At 36.7% G+C, this 23570-nt stretch overlaps 1 protein-coding gene across 13 annotated transcripts in view; it reads right to left on the bottom strand.

The window, feature by feature from the left end:
- Window positions 1-23570, bottom strand: part of FAM13B (family with sequence similarity 13 member B) — an 86729-nt gene that overhangs the window by 33247 nt on the left and 29912 nt on the right. For 9 of the 13 annotated variants that reach the window (XM_019424252.2, XM_019424255.2, XM_019424258.2 and 6 more), the window contains exons 7-11: window positions 20926-21021; window positions 17901-18061; window positions 3543-3584; window positions 2800-2955; window positions 874-1012 (exon numbers count right to left, since the gene is read on the bottom strand). In XM_019424252.2, coding sequence (XP_019279797.1) covers window positions 874-1012; window positions 2800-2955; window positions 3543-3584; window positions 17901-18061; window positions 20926-21021 — 594 coding nt within the window. The remainder of the gene's footprint in view (window positions 1-873; window positions 1013-2799; window positions 2956-3542; window positions 3585-17900; window positions 18062-20925; window positions 21022-23570) is intronic. The other 4 variants (XM_019424257.2, XM_019424261.2, XM_019424263.2 and 1 more) reach the window with 1 other exon arrangement.

Raw genomic sequence — 23570 nt, 5'->3', positions numbered from 1 at the left:
AAAGATACTGCTTTGTGTACGTATATGTATATACGTGTGTGTGTGTTTATTTATTTTTTATTTATTTCTTTTTCATGCCCAGCACAGAGCCCAAAGCTGGGCTTGAACTCACGACTCTTTGAGATCAAGACCTGAGTTGAGATCAAGTGTCAGACACTTAATAGACTGAACTACCAGACACCCCAATTTGTATATTTATTGACGTTACTTTAAAAGCAATGCAACCATGGACAATTTATGACAGTGAAAACAATTTAGTTACTTTTTAAAAAAATTTTTAATGTTTATTTATTATTTTGAGAGAGAGAGAGAGAGAGAGAGAGTAGTGGGTAAGGGGCAGAGAGAGGGAGACACAGAATCCGAAGCAGGCTCCAGGCTCCAAGCTGTCAGCACAAAACCTGATGTGGGGCTCAAACCCATGGACTGCAGACCACGATATCAGGACCTGAGGTGAAGTCAGATGCTTAACTGACTGAGCCACCCAGGCGCCCCACAATCTACTTTCAAAATGATGTTCATGGGTTTTCTCTATGAAAAGATCCCGCGTTCTTCAGGAAAAAATTGGAAATTAGAAAAAAAAAAGCTTTTAAAAAGAACAAAATACAACCATAATACCACCAACCACCTCAGCTAACAATGTCATTTGTTTCCTTTCAGGAAAATATTTTTAAATATTTTATATCTACTTCTCTACCCAATGATGGTTCCTGATCTTTACTGATAGAGTGTATGTTCTTGGGACTCATAATCAAAAAAAATGTGTGTCAACAATAATGAACTATGACTTCTGGTATGAAAGGAATACACAAAGCAATCAGAGTTGCAGGTCTAGCACACCTAACCCAAAGATCTTTTATTCTTTCCATGTCTTACCTGGTTATTTTCTTCATCCTCAAATACAAAATCTTGCTGCATAACTTCACTGTCTAAATTAGTGCTAGCCACAGGTTCTGAACAGTCTCTGTTACTGTTACTGTCACTGGCATTAATAATATCATCAGCAATATCAACCCTAGTAATGAAGATAAAAAATCAGATCAGGCCAAATGTTGAATATGTAATGCTTTTAAAATAAATAAATATCAATAATGATCTGAAACTTCCACTTGTTAAGATAATGAGTCCTTTTCATAAAACTCCACACTTTATTCATTTTGTCAATTAGATTATTAAACACACTAAGTTTATTTTTGTCTCTCCAGAGAATGCTTCGAGAAAACTACCTTGTTTGTTATTCCCTTTGAAAATTTTCATAAACAAATGAACAGCTGAAAGAATAATTTATGTGCCAAAATAATTTCCCTTACAAATGCATACTCTCAATTATAATCATCTGTTTCAATTAAAATACAAGTCTAGCACTAAACACTAAACACCACAGTGTCCAACACTTTATCAAGTACAACAGTAGTTTCCTACTACAAATTTTGCATGTTACATAATTTATTCAGAATATGCAAAATACTGCAGTAGGCTTTCATTTACAAAGACAATACCACCATCAATGATAGAACATGAGTTATTTCCTCAGAGATAAAAATAAGGTTATTGTGTGAGCATGGGCATAGATTTTCAGGATCTCTAGCTAAACTAAAGACTAACGCCAAGGAATCTACTTATATGAATTATAACCTTTGGACTACTTTCCTACTATTTCCAACTTTTAATTACTGCTATTTTCAGATACTGTTTTCCTTCATATTTGGCCCAATACTCTTAAAAGCAATGCTTTTAAGCAATCCAGTTTTATCAGTTCCAATCATGCCTTCAAAGCAACACAAATCAGGGCCACAAAGCTCCACAGGCTGGTGATGCCATCTCTTCAGACTACAGAGCACACCTGCAAGTTGTACAATATGGCATTCCTAAAATAAACATATTGCAACTCTTGGTTTTCATATCCATTAATTTTTTTTGGTTTCAATTCATATTTAATAGCTATTCTAATGCACTATACACACTTGGCCTTTTAAAAATCTAATTTAAAAAAAAAGAAAAAAAGAAACACTCTACCCAATCTTTTTTTTTTTTTTTACCTCCTATGAACCCTCCAAATTTGCATACATCTTTCTCATCTGTCCTCCAAATAAAAACTGGTAAATAAAAACTATGAAATCACTGCATTATGGTCTCAGAGAAAGGCACGTATTTATCCCTCAAGTGCAGGGCTGAGGTAACAGGAAAGGAGATGAGGCTTTTTATCCATTTAAAAGTAACAAGTGCAATGAAAAGTGGAATAACATCACACAGCACAGACATACTTTTAACTTATACAAAATTCAACTACTAACAACTAACCTAAAAAAAAGTATGCAGGGAGGCCAGCAGGGTAGTAGCTTGTGACAGGGGATAAAATTTAAAAAGCAAAGGATGATTCTGCTCACTATTTCACTTAATGACTATGCAATACAAGCAAAGTCAATCTGGTGTCCCCGTACCTTGCTGTCTAGATCACTTCATGTCTCTCATGGTGAGACCATGTGTTGCACACAGTATGGGTCTTTAAGGTTTTTTAAGTTATTTTTCATACAACATAGTCCCTAAAGCTAAGCTCACTACTTCATCTGGTGCTCAGGGAGGAAAACCTGGCAGTATTGGACTTAATGTCTACCATCTTAATGGAAAATTTAGATTTTCAGTATTAACTATATACAATTTACATACAAATTTATACAGTCACTTTCCACACACACTTTCAGAAATCCCCAAGATCCCATTTTAAGTAAACTATGGTTTTTAGAAGATAATCAAACATTTTATAACAATAAATAACAGTAAAATGTTGTAAAAGTTTCTTACTGGTTATTAGATCCTTCCCCATCACAATTAATACTTTCTGCTTCATTATTACACACCAGACTTTGCTGCTGTAAATTCTTAAAATCATGATCTATGCTGCTCTGCAGATCAAAAAGATGCTGTTCCACAGCTGCTCTAATTGTTCTTTCCAAAATGCTACAAAACAGAACACATTTTAGTAAGAAGCAGTCACCCTAACTGGGCATTTGGCCACATAAATATAAACATTAAAACCAATGACTAGTAAAACAAATTATCAGGGTACTGAAATGTATAAGCTAGCATACAAAAAGAAACATACAAAAGGAATACATGATACTAGGTTAAATTTTTAAAAGAAATTTGCCCAAAATAATAGACAAATCAACCATACTATCACTATTACTACCAAGGTGGGAAGGATCAGCTGTCCCAGTATTCATTCCTCGCAACTATACAGAAAACCATTTAAATAGACTTTGCAAAGCTACATTTATAACGCAAAACAATTTGTCAATACTTAGCTAAATCAAAGAAAACTGTAAGGACCCTGTCCATATTTTTTACATGAAGTCTACTTCTTAAAGAGACATATACATATGTATTTGTTCCTACTGCAGTATATAAAATATTAACTAGGTTTCACTAACTTATGTACAGTCCTTCCTCTACAGTAAGCATAATATACCATGATTTTAATTTCCACAGTTTAGTAATATTTTTATATTAAAAACCGATTTGTCTTCTCTAAGTATACTACTTACTCTGCAGAGGCTGGTAAGATGCTGATGGGAGATAAATGGGCACTGTAATCAAAGAAAGAAAAAAGCTATTAAAACTTTTCAATATTAACTTCATGAAGTATTGAAAACTGCCACATTTGCATGACCTCGACACAACCAGGAGAGCATGCACTAAGTTACATGTTCATCTCTGGCACAATGTGATGCTAATTTTCTAAAGAATTTATTTTTCATACAAAAACTATACATACCCATGTGTATAGGCAACTACTTCATTTGGTGCTCAAGTGAAGAAACACTGACCTATTCCAAGGCTGAAGGGGAAAAAAGTAGACTACTAGCCCAACAAAAGCACCTCATCTAGGATAGTATGAAGGCATCAGTGCTCATTCCGTACTCCCTGCCAACAGTAACAGCATGTGCTACCATTCAAGTCACAAAAAAAGGCAAAATGGATACTAAAATCAGACTATTTCATTCACTGTGCCAGTAGCAGACCTTCCTCAGCCAATTCTGCACCACAGTATCTACTGATACTTATAAAAATAGACAAAATAATCCCATTTTTACCATAGTTAAAAGTTCAACTGACACCCACAATGAAATGTGGACACCACTACAACGTTTAAAATAAAGTGTTGGTGAGGATGTGAAGCAACTAGAACTTTATATACTGCTGGTGGAAATGTACAATGTTCCAACTACTTTGGAAGCCAGTTTGGCACTTTTTTAAAAAATGTTTGTTTATTTTTGAGAGAGAGAGAGAGAGAGAGAGAGAGAGAGAGAGTCAGGGAGGGATCAGAGAGGGAGACACAGAATCCGAAGCACGTTCCAGGCTCCGAGCTGTCAGCACAGAGACCAACGCGGGGCTCGAACTCATGTTCAAGTCAGACGCTTAATCAACTGGGCCACCCAGGCAACCAGTTTGGCACTTTCTTATAAAACTTACCAAATGGGGGAATAACAGGCGGGGGCACACCTGGCTGGCTTAGTTGGCAGAGCCAGCAACTCTTGATTTCGGGGACATGAGTTTGAGCCCTATGTTGGGTGTGGAGATTATTTAAAAATAAAATCTTTAAAAAAAAAAAAAAAAAACTTCCCAAATGAGCCCACAATTGTAACTCCTGGGTATTTAATCAAGAGAAGTGAAAGTATAATTCCATAGGAATCCTTGCACAAGCATAGCAGCTTTATTCGTAATAGCCAAAGGTATCAACGCAAACAGGTGAATACAGAAACAAATTGTAGGACATCCTACGACGGAATACACTCAGCATTTTTTTTAAATAAAAGGCACAAACAACTGAAAAATGCCAAGAACATGAATCTCAACATTATGCCAAGCAAAGATGCCAGACACAAAAGAGTACCTACTAGAGGGGATTCCATTTACATGAAATTCTAAAACAGGCAAAACTAATCTATACAGCGGGGCGCCTGAGTGGCTCAGTCGGTTAAATGTCCGACTTCAGCTCAGGTCATGATCTCTCAGCTTGTGGGTTTCAGCCCCCATCAGGTTCTGTGCTGATAGCTCAGAGCCTGGAACCTGCTTCAGATTCTGTGTCTCCCTCTCTCTCTGACTCTCCTGCACTCACTCTCTCTCAAAAATAAACATTAAAAAAAATTTTTTTAATAACTAATCAATACAGTGACAGAAAGGATATCAGTCGTGACATGGGGCCAGACTGTTGGGTGATGGTAAACAGTCTGTGTCTTGACAGTGGTGGTTGTAAACACATACATGCAAATGTGTACGTTTATAAAGTGCATTTTATTGAGTGAAAATTACAGCCTCAAAGTTGATTTTTTAAAAATGTTTATTTATTTTGAGAGAGAAAGAGAGCAGGGGAGGGGCAGAGAGAGAGAAAAAGAGAGGGAGAGAGAGAATCCCAAGCAGGCTCCACAACGTCGGTACAGAGCCCAATGTGGGGCTCAATCCCACGAAGAGTGAGATCATGACCTGAGTCAAAATCAAGAGTTAGGATGTTTAACTGACTGAGCCACCCAGATGCTGCTCAAAGTTGATTTTTAAAGAAAAAAATAGTTAACAGAAAAAAGTAATCTATAGCAACAGAAGCCACAGAGCAGCTACTTTTGGCAAAAAGGGAGATGGAAGAATTTGAGAAGGAACAAGTAACCCAGGTGGTGGTTATACTAGTTGAGTTTTTGAGAATTCAATAACCTTATGATTTGTGAACTTTTCTGTATGTCTGTGACTCAATGAAGAGTCACTTTTAAAAAGTAAATTTAAATCAGTTTTATGAAAGATCCCCTGTAAATGTGCCAACACAAACTCTAACCAACATAAGAAACAAAGTCTATCAGATGAATATTCTCAGGATTCTCTGCAGGAAACCAAATAACATCATTTACCATTCATGCAGTAATCTTCAGGTCTCCCTTACAGTAAGCATATGAGTAGCAAATTGCACAACTGCTTTATCAGACAACAGTAAGCCACTCTGGTTTGGCACACATAACATCTCTCAGCTTTATAAAAAAAAATTTTAACAGCCAGTATTATGCTAGTTTTCATGAACAGATTATTCTTAGTTCTAAATGCTTTCATGCTGATACCCTCAAGGGAAATACTTAAAAATTTTTCAAATTTTAATGATGTTTTTGGGAAGTTCATTTCTGAAGGAAACACTGGGGAGAAAAATCACATATACGTGCACAAAAAGAGTTTAGCCATGGGTCCATTTCTAGTAGTTTCAAATGAGCTGAAAGTTAACACTTAGTGACTTCCGCAAACAAAACAAAACAAAACAAAACAAAACAAAACAAAACAAGAAAAGATAAATGAAGGTATTCCTCCAGAGTGCTTAAATGTCAACTAAGATTAAGTCTTTTTCTGATATTTTGCTACAATGATTTGTTGTTTATATTTTTCATTTCCTTTACGGGTTGCCTATTTAATTATTGAAGATATATCTTTACATGGTCTGATTATATTTTCCTCAGTAGTACTTGCAATTTCTAAGCTTACACACATTACATACTTACATGATTAGAAGTATTTTGTTTTTAATACCTGACAGTGTAGTATATCAAATGGTGTGAAGAAAACATATAAATCCAACATCCTTCCCTTCCCCATTTAATTTGTGGCTTCTGGTGAGCTTTTCCTGTACTGTACACCAAAATCTCAACAAGTTCTAATTCTCAACTACTTAGTCCATCAGTCTGTTACTAAAGCCTAGTATCATGTTTTAACTTTTGTGGGAGTATATATCCTCTGTTATTTTTCAAATCTGCCATTGTTAGGCAACTACTTATTTAACTTCTCAGAAGAATTTTCTCACCTTTTCCCATCAGATTAGATTATTAAAATGCTAATAGATACATGGATATAAGAAAACTTACTAGAAATGCAAATCTAAAGATTAAGATAAAATATATATAAATAATTATATATAAATAATTTTTAAAATAGCATGTTTTTATAATTATACACACACAGGCTATACACACACAGGCTAGTAAAGATTAAGCCAGAATGTGGAGGCTTTCTTACGACCCCTAAAACAAGGATTTGATCCATGGACCACCTATATCACACTGTCCTGGGGTGACAGTGCTATTTTATTGGAGATCTATACCCCACCCCAGACCCCAAAAACAATAAAGCAAAAATAAATAACATAGCACTGGCACAAGAAAAAACAAACATGGGGCGCCTGGGTGGCTCAGTCGGTTAAGCGGCCGACTTCAGCTCAGGTCATGATCTCGCGGTCTGTGAGTTCGAGCCCCGCGTCGGGCTCTGTGCTGACAGCTCAGAGCCTGGAGCCTGTTTCAGATTCTGTGTCTCCCTCTCTCTGACCCTCCCGTGTTCATGCTCTGTCTCTCTCTGTCTCAAAAATAAATAAACGTTAAAAAAAGTTGTTTAAAAAAAAAAGAAAAACAGAACAGAAATGTACCCATGAATACACACTTGATAAGGAACAAAGCTGGTACTACAGAAAGCAGGGAAAATGGCAGTCTTTCCAAAAATGAGTACTCGGACAATCTGTTAACTCATATTGAAAAAAATAAGTTGGCACCATCTCACACACAAGGACAATATAATGTAGATTATACACCTAAACAAGAAATGTGAAATGATACAGTTCTTAGAAGGTAATATAGGAATGTTAACTAAACTGAAATTGAAATTTTAAACGTAATAAAAAAATAAAACAAATAAAATTTATTTTTATGGTAAAAAAAAGATAATACAGAAATACATATTTAGAAAAAGATTCCTTAAACAGAACCCCAAAAGCATTAACCACAAAGGGAAAAGAACAGTAAACCTGAATGAAATTAAGAATCATTCTTCGTGGGGCGCCTGGGTGGCTCAGTCGGTTGAGCGCCGACTTCGGCTCAGGTCACGATCTCGCGGTCCGTGAGTTCGAGCCCCGCATCGGGCCCCTGTGCTGACAGCTCAGAGCCCGGAGCCTGTTTCAATTCTGTGTCTCCCTCTCTCTGACCCTCCCCCTTTCATGCTCTGTCTCTCCCTGTCTCAAAAATAAATAAACATTAAAAAAAATTAAAAAAAATTAAAAAAAAAAAGAATCATTCTTCAGAAGACACAATATGAGAAGGAAAAGGCACAACATAAAATGAAAAGATATTTCCAATGCATACTTTTAAAGGGCTCCTACAATTCAACAAGGAAAAAAAAAACAGTAGAAAATCAAGAAACAGAACAGCTATTTCACAAAAGAATTAACTGATAATACACACATGAAAAGGGGATGAACCTATTAAAATGACAAGGAAATAATATTATATATCCTCCAAAACTGTTAATACCAAGTGTTGGCAAAGATGCGAAGCACTGGGAATGCTCATGCACTGTTAGTGTAAATTGGGGCAAGCACTTTGGGAAACAATTTGGTAATATTTACAAAAGTTAAAAGTCAAATTTATGTCTTCATGTACATGCATACGTGCACCAGAAGATGTATATAAGGATGTACACGACAGGGGCACGTGGGTGGCTCAGTTGGTTAAGCGTCGACTTTGGCTCGGTTCATGATCTCATGGTCCATGAGCTGTCATCGCAGAGCCCGCTCTGGATCTTCTGTCCCCCTTTCTGCCCCTCCCTCACTTGCGCTTTTTCTCTCTCTCAGAAAATAAACTTAAAAAAAAAAAATGTACACAACAAAAATAAATAATCAACAAGTAAAAATAATCCAAAGGTCTGCCAATATTAAATTGGATCACTGATGTGTAATCTTAGGATGGAATACTTTACAGCAATAAAATGAACCACAAAGACCTAAGACATGGACAAATCTCACATACAATGTTTAGTGAAAGCAGCTGAATCAAAAATATATACACAGTGACATTTAATTTTCATAAAGCTAAAAACTAGTGTCAAAAAGTTAGCATAGTGGTTACCATTAGAGGGGAGAGAGGAGATCAGGACTGTGAGACCTACTGGGGTGCTATCAGGGTTTATTCTAGATGCGGATGGTGGTTACAAAGATATGTGCTTTGACTAACTTGCTTTGCTATATACGTTGATGCCTATTTCTGTGTGCATGATTTATTTCCCAATTTTTTTTAAACCTTTTAAAAAACAGATTTCTGAGGCCCTCCCAGAGGAGGTAGGGTCCAAAAGTCTACTTTTTTTTTTTTTAATATTTATTTTTGAGAGAGAGAGAGACAGCACAAGCAGGAGAGGGGCAGAGACAAAAGGAGACACAGAATCCGAAACAGGCTCCATGCTCTGTCTGGGCTGTCAGCACAGAGCCTGATATGGGGCTCGAACCCACAAACCATGAGATCATGACCTGAGCTGAAGTCGGACATTTAACCGACTGAGCCACCCAGGCACTCCCCAAAAGTCTACATTTTTTTTATAAATACCACTGACAATTCTTATCCATACTAGAAGTTAAAGTTGCTAGATTTATTTCTAGCTTCCGAAATGACTGAACTTTAATATAATCTTCCAGTTATCCAAAAGAGCAAAAAAAAAAAGCAAGAATTCTAATGGTCTTATGTTGGATAGATCGACAGAGTTGATCTTTTGTTTCCTATCCCTTTTAAATGATACTGGGATTAAATTACAAATACATGTATATATGTATTTGTATATATCTATATGTAGTAATCAATGAGCTAGATTATTAGTGTAAGAGTAAAGGTTCTTTAGCCCTAAAGATATGGAGGGACAATCAAACAACTGCTTTCAACAGACCCTCTCCCTACCCCAAAAAGCCTTAGTAAATAAATCAAATAGATTTTATACTTTATAAGTCAGATTGTCACTCACGAGGCTACAGAAGTTGACTGTACAAATTCGTTCTCTGACCTTGTAAAGGACAAAGGAATGATTTAGTTTTCAGACTTCAAAGAATTTATTATTTTCAGACTTAGCCAATTTCTTTGGGTAGAAAGCACTTATGCACAAACCATGGCTAACACACATCTATGGTTGTAAAAAGGATTTATCAATACAATTATGCCATCTGTAACAGCAACAAAATAGCATAGGAATCAAGAGGATGTGAGTTCTGATAAATAAAGACAAAAGAAAAATAACTGCTTACAGATTTAAAGTCAATTATTTAGGTACTATATGGACAGATGCCACAAAACCCACCTGATGGGGATTTTCACTAAACCCCCAAAGAAGACCAGACTAACAGAAGCAACAATAAATTACAAGGGTCATACATATTTTAAAGTCCGTAGTCAAGTATAATATTAAAAGATTACAAAAAAAAAAAAAGAATACAGTCATTCTCTGACCTTTTTCTCCCTTCTGTTAACTCTATTTTTAAATCTGCCCACAAGCATGTAATCTTCTTGAGAGTATTACATAAAATCAATCTTGCAGCCATTTATTCCAATTATAAGTATTTTGTAATTCAAATACAGTGATCATAGGGAACTACCATTATTTTAATTTCTCAATTACAAATATTTAATGTTATAAATAACACTTCATAAAAGTACTGCAGCTCTGCTTCAATTAAATCTGATAAGGATCACTTTACCTGTGCAACAGAGTTCTGCAAGCCATTCTGAACCCATGGCATCTCCCAACAAAAACATCAGGTAAAGAGACTTCAAACACCATAAAGGATGGTGATGGGCTTATAAAAACTGCTGAGCAATTATCAGAGCTGCAGTCTAAACGGAAGCAGGCTGCAACATGAGGTCACGACTGACAAGGAGAGACCTAATCAAGAGTCCACAAATTTCTTCCCAAGTCTGTGCAATTTTGCAGGACAGAGGGATAAGGGGACAAAATTTTGAATCCGAGTAGCACTCCTGTAGAAATATTTAAGCCTACTCCAACATAAAGCAGAAAAACCAATCTGTTTGCATTAGTCATACTACCCTATCTGGAGATATGTTATGACTAATATGAAATTGATAAAACAGTACACAAAAAGTACAATACTACTACTGTTCATTTATTACCCATATTCATAAAACCATTAGTGGTTAATTTTTCAAATCTAAAATTATGATAATTTCTATACTCCAAAACTATAATTTTAAAAACAATCATCTCAAAAAGTAAATATATATTAAAACAGAAGAAAAATCATACATCCCTTTCAAGCCAAAAGCAAAAGCCTTTCTTCACTCTTCCTATTAACTTGGGAATACCCTATAACTATGATAAGAATAAAGTGAAAGATTCTTTACAACTAGAAAGTCAGTAAGTAATAATAACTACAAGTCTTTAAAACATTAAATGCATCATTTATAGGGCAAGGGGAGGGAAAAGAAAGAGAACTTGTCAATATCTATTGTGCTCTGGTACTTTAAAACAATTTTTACTTTAATAGAACTTTCTTATGACCCAAAGCATAAATTCTACTTTTCCCTGCCCAACAATTCTGACACTTCCACAACGTACATTTTTCCTGAGCTGAAATCAAGTGTCAGACAGTTAACCAACTGAGCCACTCTGGCACCCCACATTTTCCTCCTCTTTAGTGGAACCTAGCTAGTGAAAACGTAATGGACTGCCCAACAAATATTTTGCAAATTACTGGATTCAATGGATGAAAGAAGGGAAATGTTATGAACCACCTGTAGTCAGTCAGCTGAGGGCCCATTTCCTCAACAATAAGGCATCCACAGAATGAAGTTGTAGAGACTAATCTCAAAACCCTAAACTCAGAGCTCTTCCTCAAACACTACACCTTTTATCCTGCACTACACCCAAAAAGAACAAACCATGAGAAACCAATGAACTCACAAAAATAAAGCCGTAGCATCAACAGCCCATAAAAAGATACTGAAATTTTCATTTCTGAATTCCAAGGTTTACGAAGGCAAAGCACAAAATCTTATAAATGAACTTTATAAGAATGTAAGAATGCCAATTAACTTTTTTTTGAGAGAGAGAGAGAAAGAGAGTGAGAAAGAGCAAGTGCAAGTAGGGGAGGGGTAGAGGGGAGGAGAGAGAGAATTTCAAGCAAGCTCCACACCCAGACCACAGTTTGATGTGGGATACGATCTCACAACTGTGAGATTATGACCTGAGCCTAAAACAATAGTCGGAGACTAAACCAATTGAGCCACCCAGACGCCCCTGCCAATTAACCTTTTGATGTATAGTTCTGCAAACATGAGTATACATTAAAATTTACCTAGGGGCACCAGGGTGGCTTAATCAGTTAAGCATCCAACTTCAGCTCAGGTCATGATCTTACGGTTTGTGGGTTCAAGCCCAGTGTAGGGCTCCGCATTGACAGCTGGGAGGCTTGAGCCTGCTTCAGATTCTTTGTCTCCCCCCCTCTCTCTCTGCCCCTCCCTGACTTGTGCTCTCTCACTCTCAAAAATAAATAAATAAGTGTTTTTTAAAAATAAAAATAAAAAAATGGGACACCTGGGTGGCTCAGTCAGTTGAGTGTATGACTTCGGCTCAGGTCATGATCTCGCGGTTCGTGGGTACGAGCCCTGCATCAGGCTCTGTGCTGACAGCTCAGAGCCTAGAGCCGGCTTCAGATTCTGTGTCTCCCTCTCTCTCTCTGCCCCTTCCTTGCTCATGTTCTCTCTCTCAAAAATAAATAAGCATTAAAAAAATTTTTTTTAATAAAAAAAATAAAATTTACCTAAACCTGAAGCCTAGGTAAAATATATGAGGCACAAATTAAAAAAAAAAAAAGTTAAAAACTTGTTCAGAACTCTCCTACCTCTGTAAATTTTTTCAAGGTAGATTCCCCTAAAATTTGTACATTTAAACAACAAAGGTAAATAACAGATAAGTATGTGCAGAGAGAGCAATAATTCTTTATCTACAGATACAGTCACTTTGGAAAGGATCTTGAGATTTTCATGGACCTCATGGATAAGATGAAGCCTCAGAAGCAACCTGGTTTTTACATATCCTAAGCTACCTATACCTAACTCCCAGCATTTTTTCCACTCTGAAGTCAGTTCAAATCATCACAAAATAGGACTAATAGCAAATGATATACAGAAATAACGGATGCATAAACAGACTGATCAGTACAACTCCTACACAAATATTTAAACCACTGGTTCTCAAAGGGTGGTCTGTGAACAAAAAGACCAAAACTATTTTCATAACATTTGCCTTTTTCCACTGTGGTGACATTTGCATAAGGAAGCAAAATCAATGGTAGAAAAAAATGCTTGGGGTCTTAGCACAAATCCAGGCAAGTGGTACCAAACCATACCATGGCCATTGCATTCTTTACCACCCCTCACTTGTGATTTTTTAAAAAGGAGACCAATCCTTGATGAAGCAGCAGAAAAATTATTAATTTTATCTCAGCTCTGAGTATACTTCATTTTAGTACTTGGTATGACAAAAATGGGAAGTACACATAAAACACTTCTGAGGCATAGCGTAGTACAATGTTTGTCTTGTTTGAGTTGACAGCTGAACTTTTATCATGGAACACCATTTTCATTGGAAAGATCAGCTGACAAATTATGGTTATTCCAACCTGAATATCTGGCAGACATTTTCTCAAAAATGAGCAAGACTGCAACTTTAAGAAAAACGAGTGACAATACTGTTAAAATCTGAGTTTTCAAGCAAACATTTGAATTTTGGAAAACCCCTATCTTCATAAATTCAATAATGTCCCAGTACTTAAAGATGTTTTTGATACAATCAGTGGTGATATTAAAGAGTGTGAATTCGGGGTGCCTGAGTGGTTCAATCAGTTGAGCATCCGACTCTTGAATTCAGCTCAGGTCACGATCCCAGAGTCGTGGGATCAAGCCCTGCATTGGGGCCCCACTCTGAGCATGGAGCCTGCTTAAGATTCTCTCTTGGGGTGCCTGGGTGGCTCAGTCAGTTGAGCATCAGACTCTGGCTCAGGTCACGATCTCACGGTTTGTGAATCTGAGCCCAGCATCAGGTTCACTGACAACAAAGAGCTTGCTTCAGATCCTCTGTCCTCCCCTATCTGCCCCTCCCCCAGTTATGCGGACTCTCTTAAAAATATACATTAAAAAAAAAATTCTTTCTCCCTCTGTCCTTTTCCCCTACTCGTGTGCATGCTCTTGCTCTAAGAATTAAAAAAATTCATTACATTAACATTTAATGGGTTTATTGCTACTTTAAAAAATATATAAATTTCAGTTTTGAGGCACCTGGGTGGCCTAATCAGTTAAGGGTCTGACTAAATTTCAGTTCAGATCATGATTTCACGGTTCATGAGATCGAGCCCTGTGTCGGGTTCTGCACTAAAAGTGCAGAACCTGCTTGGGATTCTCTTTCTCCATCTTTCTCTGCCCCTCCTCTGTTCTGTCTCTCTCTCAGAATAAATACATAAACAATAAAAAAAAAATTCTCAATTTTAATTCCCAATAATGTAAATACCAATAGCCATAACCCCAGAAACAAAAGTTCTTTGGGTTCTAAATAAATCTAAAGTGTAAAAAAAACTGAAAACTGCTGACTGAGAACTAATAAAGGAGGTGGAATTTATCAATAGAAAAACATAACAGCTGTGTTACATAAAAACAGCTGTAGTACAGCTGCAAATACAAGCATCTTCCAAACTGCAACCCAACAAAGCCACACTTCCAGTGGCTTAAATTTGCTGTTTTAATTTGTAACATGGTAAATGCCTACAGGTATAATCCACATTAACGAAGGTCTTGTAGTCATCAATAATTTTTAAGAATTTAACATGTGAAAACAAAAAATTTGATAACTGCTTTTTTAAACCATCATTAAATGTTTATTTACCTGGGTGGCTCACCTGGTTAACCAACCGACTTGGGCTCAGGTCATGAGCTTATAGCCTGTGAATTTGAACCCCATGGGGGGCTCTGTGCTGACAGCTGAGAGCCTAAAACCTGCTTCAGACTCTGTGCCTCCCTCTCTCTCTGCCCTCCCCTGCTTGCGCTCTGTCTCCCTCTCAAAAATAAATAAATAAACATTGGGGCGACTAGGTGGCTCAGTTGGTTAAGCGGCCGACTTCAGCTCAGGTCATAAATCTCACGGTTTGTGAGTTCAAGCCCCACGTCGGACTCTGTGCTGAGAGCTCAGAGCCTGGAACCTACTTCAGATTCTGTGTCTCCCTCTCTCTGTCCCTCCCTTACTCATGCTCTGTCTTCGTCTCTGCCTCTCCCTCAAAAATAAATAAACTTTTTTTTATTTAAATAAACATTAAATAATTTTTTTTAAATGTTTATTTCCCTTAGGTTTCTAACATATTTTCCCACAGCTACTTCTGAAGAGAAAAAGAGTAGCTACCTAACACTGCAGTAAATGTTTATGAACTACCTCACAGAAAAATTCAACAAGATGGCACGTTAAGTTACCAAAAGTTCAATCTCCAGTTTCATGAAGTACAGTATCCACTAATTCCCTAAAACAAATTTATTAATGCTCCCTATATTCTAGGGCTGTGTACTCTAGGGATATCTCTCCCCTCTTTTTCTTTCATCCATGGTGGATAACCAAAGAATGTATTTTTTATCTTCATGCAATCATTCACCCAAAACTACAAAAAAAGGCTAATATGCAAATATTAGCTGAAATTTTGATCATCACTAAATCTCAAAGATGACTCTGGTAGAGACACCTATCTTGCTGTCTGACAGCCCTATCCCTTTCTTTTGGTAAATAGCCGCATTCTTCTGTGGCAAACTAGTTCCTCTTCCTATCCAATGGTATTGGTAGATACATAAATTACAATGACCAGTTCTACCCTGGCCAGGTGATTGGACAGTGGATGCAATTTAGGCCACACCCTCTCCCCTGCTACTCCAGAGGAATTTGACCTTGAGTATAATGACAGATAGAAAGACAACTGAAATTCTCAAATAGCCACATGCTAGAGATTCTTCCATAACCCTGCCACTAAATTCTCCACGGTTTCCAAATGTTATCTCTGCTTTTCCTTCTGACTCTGAGATCTATCTGGCATTCTGCTAATAAACTGTCTTTTTTCTTTCCTTTAACAAGGTCCACTTCTGTGACTTGCCTTTAAGGAATCCTGACCACCTACCTACCAGTCTATCTGAAAATTATCTGGGTGGAAGAAAGGAGGACTGTCTACAAAACTGGAAAGATGATCAAAAAGAAGAAACTAGTAGTGCTATGTATTTGAATATTAACTTTGCTAATAATTAAATAAATAAATAGACTTAACAAATTTACATCACTAAATCAGTGCTATCCCCAAGAAATTTCTGCAACGACAGACATGTTCTGTAACTGTACTGTCCAATACAGTGGCCACTCACATGGCCATCGAGCACTTGAACTCTGGCTAATACAACTGTGAAAGTGATTTTTTAACTTTATTTAATTTTTACTGGTTCAAGTTTAAAATTTAAATAGCCACATGTAGCTAGTGGTCACTGTATTAGAAAGCATAACTCTAACTTAAAATAAAGAACATCCATTTATTTTATTTTTTTTAATGTTTATTTATTTTGGGGGGGGGGGAAGGGCGGGGGGGAACAGAGGATCTGAAGCAGTCTCTACAGTGAGAGCGGAAAGCCCGATGTGGAGCTTGACCTCACAAACCACAAGATCATGACAGGACCTGAAGTCGGACACTTAAGCGACTGAGCCACCCAGGTGCCCCAAGAACTCCCATCTGTCTCCTGTCTTTAGGTCCTGGAGAAAATACTGCTAATGGCAATATAAATCAGGCTGTATATTTTAAGCACTCTGGAAATACTTATAAAAGCCAAAGAAAAGTTCACTAGTTGAGCCAAATAAATGTATGCAAATAGTTCAGAAGAAGGAAGAAGGGGCCTAAGAACCTAAAAAGTTGATCAGTAGCAATTTAATACAGACAATCTAGCTAAAATAATTCAAAATTTCCAGAAAAAAGGACAGTAAATATATAATTGAGATATAGGTAAATAGTTTGGCATACTGTTTATAAATATCTTAACATAATTAGAGTTAAGAGCCCTAACCCCAAATAAATTAAAAGGGCTTATAAACATAGAATAGCACAAACAATGTTAAATCAAGGGCAAAAGAGTGAACAAGTTAATATACCATAATTGCAATCATGTTTGAAGAAATTATACATAATATACAAGGACCTAGAAGCTCACAAAGAAATTTAAGAGTTGTATTTGACAGTATGTATCTTAAATCACTTTATAATTTTTCTAAATGACAATGGATAGTTTATCCCTTTGGTATTAGGTAGTTTAAATGACATTTTGCCTTCTAATGCTTTTAAATCATTTCCTCTGCTTTTTAACTATCATTTTATTGAACACAGATTTAATGAAAAATATCTAGTGATCAAAAAAAAAAAAAAGACAACAACAAATTCTAGTGATCTCAATATATTGCTGTTCCCCTAATTAGAAAAGGGGGTTAGTAAGGGTTAGTAAACCATGGAACTTTACAGAGAACTGCACAGAATTGAGCAATAACTAAAGCTGCAGAGTTCTTGAATTCTCTAAAGCTTTCTAAACAGTGTGACCAGTGGCCCAAGCTATGCATTAAGACAGTGACTGTATCCTACCACATCTACCAAGTTTACATAGTATGCCATGTAAACAGTATCACTTCATACCTGAAATAAGACTGGAAAGCACTATCGTAATGCATCACAGAGTTCTCTCTTTACAGCCTACTTGTAGCCTAGAACTTGGAAATACAAGTCAATTCAACCACTTCCAAAGGTTCTGAAAATTTACCCAACCCAACTAACACACTAATACAAAAAAAAACTTTAAGAAGAAATGTAAAAGTTCTATTTCGAAAGAAAAGTGTAAATGCTAATACTTGAAATTTCCTTATCAAGTTTGCTTAAAATTTTCTTGTTGCGCTTTTCCATACGTAAACCAATCTTTTACATATTGTTACAATTTGTGTGATTTACTGCTTCAGTGAATCTACACCTAGAATAAAACTCTTAAAAGCTAAGGTTCTTTCAACTGAAATAATACCTTGTTGATGCTGTAACACTATTTGGTTCCAGGATGTTTTCAGTCATCCTTAACTGTACCACCTCTGCCATATCACTTGATTTTTCTGCACCCTCTTCTGGAAGTTCTTCTATATGTTCCAGCTTTTCATCTTCCTCTTCTTCCTCAGAAAGCTCATTAACCTACATTAACAAGACAAAATTGACAATTAAAATTTAATGAAACTTTTAACTGACATTATATAAGATATACTACTCTAAGAAAACTTAAGACACAGACAACTCATTTTTTACTTCATTTCCTAGGACCAATTTTTCCAAAGGAATAAGTAATTGCCACCTTTTCCATATTTGAAGAAAACTTCAAACCAAATGTAACATTTTAAAACACGAAGTAATGATTGCGTTAGCATATCACTAGGAATATGAGTAAGACCACACACCATGGAAAGCCTGCACACTGTAGTTAGTTAACATTAAGAAAGCTTCATTTCCTAACCAATCAGTTTTATAAACTGAATAGTTACAAAGATTTCTAACTGACCTCTCCAATTTCCAGGTACATTTAACAAGTGATGTTAACACAGAGTAAATGTTGGAAAAGGGCAGAGTAATTTTGCCTTAAGGTGTTAAATATGTTTTAGAAACTGTCAACTAACTTCTAAACGATTCAGATAGAATTTTTCAAGAGGAGATTGGACCTTACAAAAGGGAACTCACTAATTTGGTCATTAAGCACAACTCAAAGGTTATAATTCTGTTTCTGGCAGGGGCTATAAAATGTCTCCCATTATCAAACTGGCTACATAAGTAAACAATCACGCTAGTAAAAGACTGTGAATACTATTAGAGAAGGAAAACCAACAAAATATTCTTTTCTTTAAATGTTCATTTATTTATTTAATTAGTTATTTATTTTGAGAGAGAGAGACAGAGACAGAGAGGGAGGGAGGGAGGGAGGGAGGGAGAGAGGGAGAGAGAGAGAGAGAGAGAGAGAGAGAGAGAGAGAGAGAGAGGGAGAGAGAGAGAGAATGCATGCATGCAAGAGCAGGATGGGTGCACAAGAAAAGGAGGCAATCCCAAGCAGGCTCTGCACTGTGATCAAGGAGTCCCATGTGGAGCTTGATCCCACGAATCGTGAAATCGTGACCTGAGCCAAAATCAAGAGTCAGAAGCTTTAACCAACTGAGCCATGCAGGCTCCCCCACAACAAAATATTTTCAAATGAGGGACACCTGCTTGGGATTCTCCCTCTCCCACTCTTTCTGCTCCTTCCCAGCTCACGTGCGCCCTCACCCACTCTCTCTCCCAAAATAAGTAAACAAACTTCAAGAAGTATTTTTTTTCCCCATATAAGAAATAAATTTTAAAGCTATCTCAAAGAAGACATTAGCCATAAACTGCCTTAACACCTTTTATAATTTAATACTAGTCATTAAAAACACTTGAGCAGTAAAAGTATACCTTTATCCATTCCAGCCAAATACACTGGAAACACCTGGGATAAATTTACCACTACGTGTAACAGTGGTGTTCTTCCCAGGCAAACATAGTTGATAAAATATCTTCAGAAAGCAGACTTTAACCAGAAGAAAGGCAATTTTCCTGTGATATTCTACAACACTCCTAATCAACCAGTGCAGACTGTCCGCTTTCAAGCATAATACAATAAGTACTCAAAAGCCAGCTTTGAAGGCAGAAAAATATATGTTCACATCCCTACTGTGCCCTTAACTATCTCTCAACTTACTAAATTCTCTAGGCCTATGAACAAAATGAAGATGCTATATATACTACCTCCCTCATAAGGCTAGTTGAAAGGATTAAATACTATACGCTAAACTCTCCTACAGTGTCTATACATAAAAAGCAGTAAATAATAGCTATCATTATAACCGGAACTGTTATTTCTATAGAGCACAGAGCCTTATTTCTACATGTAATATCACTTTTTATTAGAAAGAAAGACCGTATGTGCCATCCAAACCACCTAAAGCAGGAGCTCTCAAACATTAGTGTATTAAGGTCACTGGTCAGCTAGGTCTCTAAAAATTCATTATTAACAATACTTAATGACTGCAATTTGTGAACTACTGACTTCATAAATAAAGCATATACAGCAGATTCTGCTGAAATTGTTGTGCCTGTAAATGCCAGCCCTCATCTATTTCCAATCAAGTAGAAGAGTGGTGAAAAAAACTAAAAATCAGTAAGTAACTGATTATGAACTGAGGTAAGATTTATACACAAAGGTGAAAATTTCACGATAGAGGAGTTTTTAAACTGAATCAAATGGAGAAGTATCCTCATTTTCCACGTATGTATTTAATACATTAATGAAATTGAAGAGCATACTTAATATCTTCCTGGTAACTGAAGAAAAAAATATTAAACAGCAAGAAAATACTGTTTTCAGAAGTATTAAATGGGAATTACTGTGGTTGATCAATATAGGCTTGGCCACCACAGTAGAGTATGGAAAAAAAAAATTTAAGATGACTATTTAAACTGAAAACATTTATTCAGTCCACAATTTTTGGTACAGAGGTATTGCTATTTTAATATGTTACAGTATATGTTTTTAAAAATAAGTTTGTGCCTACAGTCAATAGCTCTTGGGAACTACAAATACCTTACCACTCATTTATATTGAATATATTATATTCAATTCAATAAGCTTTGTGTAAACTAAGTGACACTGTTCAGTAGTTTCAACAATAATCATCCAATAAGATATGACACGAACAGTAACCTAATGGGATTTTCTTTTGCCCCCTCCCATCTCCCAGGCCTCCCAATGTAACTTCCTACAGTAATAACTGACTAACTTGGTTTGGGTAATAAGCATTAAAAACTTAAAAATGTCCCCTGTCATCCCACACTTCAAAAGTTCTTGATCCTCTCCTTGTCACCTCAACATTCTGCTAATTAATGTGTCTATCTATTCCTAAGTTATTAAGAACCTGTCCTATATACGCAGCTGCCTCAACTCCACTTAATGGAAAACGACTTACTCCACTTAATGGAAACCCCTCATCCATACTTACATCTCTTCTTTCTTTGACTGCTGTAATTCCCTTCTCTAGGGCCTCGTGAAATGCCTGCTCTCCAGACTCCAGCTTGTGGAGAACGCTGCTACCTGCCTTCTCAAATGTATAAAGAAACATAATTATCACCTACATCTTCAAACCACTCTACTGAATTTGCATTCACGTAGGGATCCCATACAAAGAACCTGTCCACCGACTCTGGGTCATTTCTCAAACACTCCCTAGTCATCATGTCAGTCATCTCTCTCATACTATTAATAGAAATATCTACCATCTTGAAAAGGTTCTGACAGCCAAATACTTGCATTAAATGGGATGAAACTCCAAAGGAAAAGAGCACTAGTTAACTTTGCTTCTTTCAAATATCAAAATCAGAAGAAAAATAATCAAAGCACTGCAAGGATAGGCCAAGTATGCCCACATCTTTAAATATGGGGATAAGAAATTAGCACATTTAAGTTAGGTCAACTTAAAAATATAACCAAAATAGGGGTGCCTGGGTGGCTCACTCAGGCGTCCAACTTCAGTTCAGGTCATGATCTCACAGCTCACAGGTTCGAGCCCCATGTTGGGTTCTGTGCTGATAGCTCAGAGCCTAGAGCCTGCTTCAGATTCTGTGTCTCCCTCTCTCTCTACCCCTCCCCCCTTCACGTTGTCTCTTTCTCTCAAAAATAAACTTAAAAAATATACATACAACCAAATTGTGCTAAGTTGGAAGAAATTTTACTTTCACTCAATACATTATCAATTCAGCCTCACAAGTCAAACTGAAGTTACCAAATCTGCTTTAAAGAAAATAAATTTTCAGGTATCTGTCCTACTATTGTAACCTGTTTATAATATAGAAATATCATAGAAATAGTTAAGAAAACAAATTCTGGTAATCAGTAATATGAAACAAAATAATTAAATATACATCACTCTCTCTTAGGACTCACAGCACTAATCCATTATTGATCATATTCTATTCAATATGCTAACATCTTCTTTTCTATCCATGGGCAAACCTACAGAATTCACCATTATGTGCTGGTGTTAACTAACTACCATTCTATCTAATGTAAAGCACAACATATTTTAAGTCAATTCTGCTAGTGCTTAAAGAAATACATGCATTTGGGTGCCTAGGTGGCTCAGCTGGTTGAGCATCCAACTACAGCGCAGGTCATGATCTCACAGTTCATGGGTTCAAGCGCCACATCAGACTCTGCTGACACAGCTCAAAGCCTGGAGCCTACTTCAGATTCTGTGTCTCCCTCTCCCTCTGCCCCTCCCCTGCTCACACTCTGTCTGTCTTTCTCAAAAATTAATACACATTAAAAAAATTTTTTTAAATACAAGTGAATTACATGGAGAGTTATTTCAGTGTACATAAAGAAGACAGAGGATAGCAGAAATATCAGAGAATTACACCACGACATAAAACAGCCAAGATATACCCTGAAGACTTTAGAGCTGTCTAGATATAAATACTAGGACAAACTGGCATCATCAGTTTCTTAGAATTCAAATCTTCTCAAGAAATGTAAAAGATGAGTAACACAAACATATTCATATTATTTCACTTTGAGCAGCCATTAATTTTATCTAAATAAATTACTAAAACATTATTAATTTTTTAAATTTTTTTTAATGTTTATTTTTGAGAGAGAGAGACAGAACGCCAGCGGGCGAAGAGCAGAGAGAGACACAGAATCCGAGGCAGGCTCCAAGCTCTGTGCTGTCGGCACAGAGCCTGACATGGGGCTTGAACCCACGAACTTTGAAATCATGACCTGAGCTGAACTTGGATGCTTAACCCACTGAACCACCCAGGTACCCCAAATTTCTTTAAAGATTTTATTATTAAATTAAAATTATTTTAATTATTTTAATTATTATTTAATTAAAATTAAATTATTAAAGATTTTATCATTTTTGGGGTGCCTAGGCGACTCGGTCAGTTAAGCATACAACTCTCAATCTCAGCTCAGGTCATGATCTCCCGGTTCATGGAATCGAGCCCCACATTGGGCTCTGCGCTGACAGCATGGAGCCTACTTGGGAGAGTCTCTCTCCCTCTTTCTCTGCCTCTTCCCCACTCTCTCATGTGCATGCATATGTGTACATACACTCTCTCTCAAAATAAACTCTAAAAAACAAAAAAACTAAAATTAAATCAAGATTTTATCTTTTTTAAGTAATCTCTACACCCAACATAGGGCTCAAACTTACAACCTTGAAATCAACAGTCATACACTCTACCTACTGAGCCAGCCAGGCACCACTAAACTAAAACAATTTAAGGAAAAGAAAAGTGGCACACAGAATTCCCAAAAATGGGATTTCTTACAGGCATCAAAGACATTACAGATTTGGTGCACCTGGGTGGCTAAGTCGGTTGAGTGTCTGACTCTAGATTTTGGCTCAGGTCATGATCCCAGGGTTGTGGGATTCTCTCTCTCTCCCCCTCTCTGTTCCTCTCCCCTGCTTGCACTCTCTCTCTAAAATTAAAAACAAACAAACAAACAAACAAAACTGGGGCACCTGAGTGGCTCAGTCATTTAAGTGTCCAACTTCAGCTAAGGTCATGGTCTTACGGTTCACGAGTTCGAGCCCCACATCAGGCTCTGTGCCGACAGCTCAGAGCCTGGAGCCTACTT

This window comes from Panthera pardus, unplaced genomic scaffold (genome assembly GCF_024362965.1).
Source record: "Panthera pardus isolate Hobbes unplaced genomic scaffold, ASM2436296v1 HiC_scaffold_2, whole genome shotgun sequence".
NCBI lineage: Eukaryota > Metazoa > Chordata > Mammalia > Carnivora > Felidae > Panthera > Panthera pardus.
This window is presented reverse-complemented; position numbering and strand designations above follow the sequence as displayed.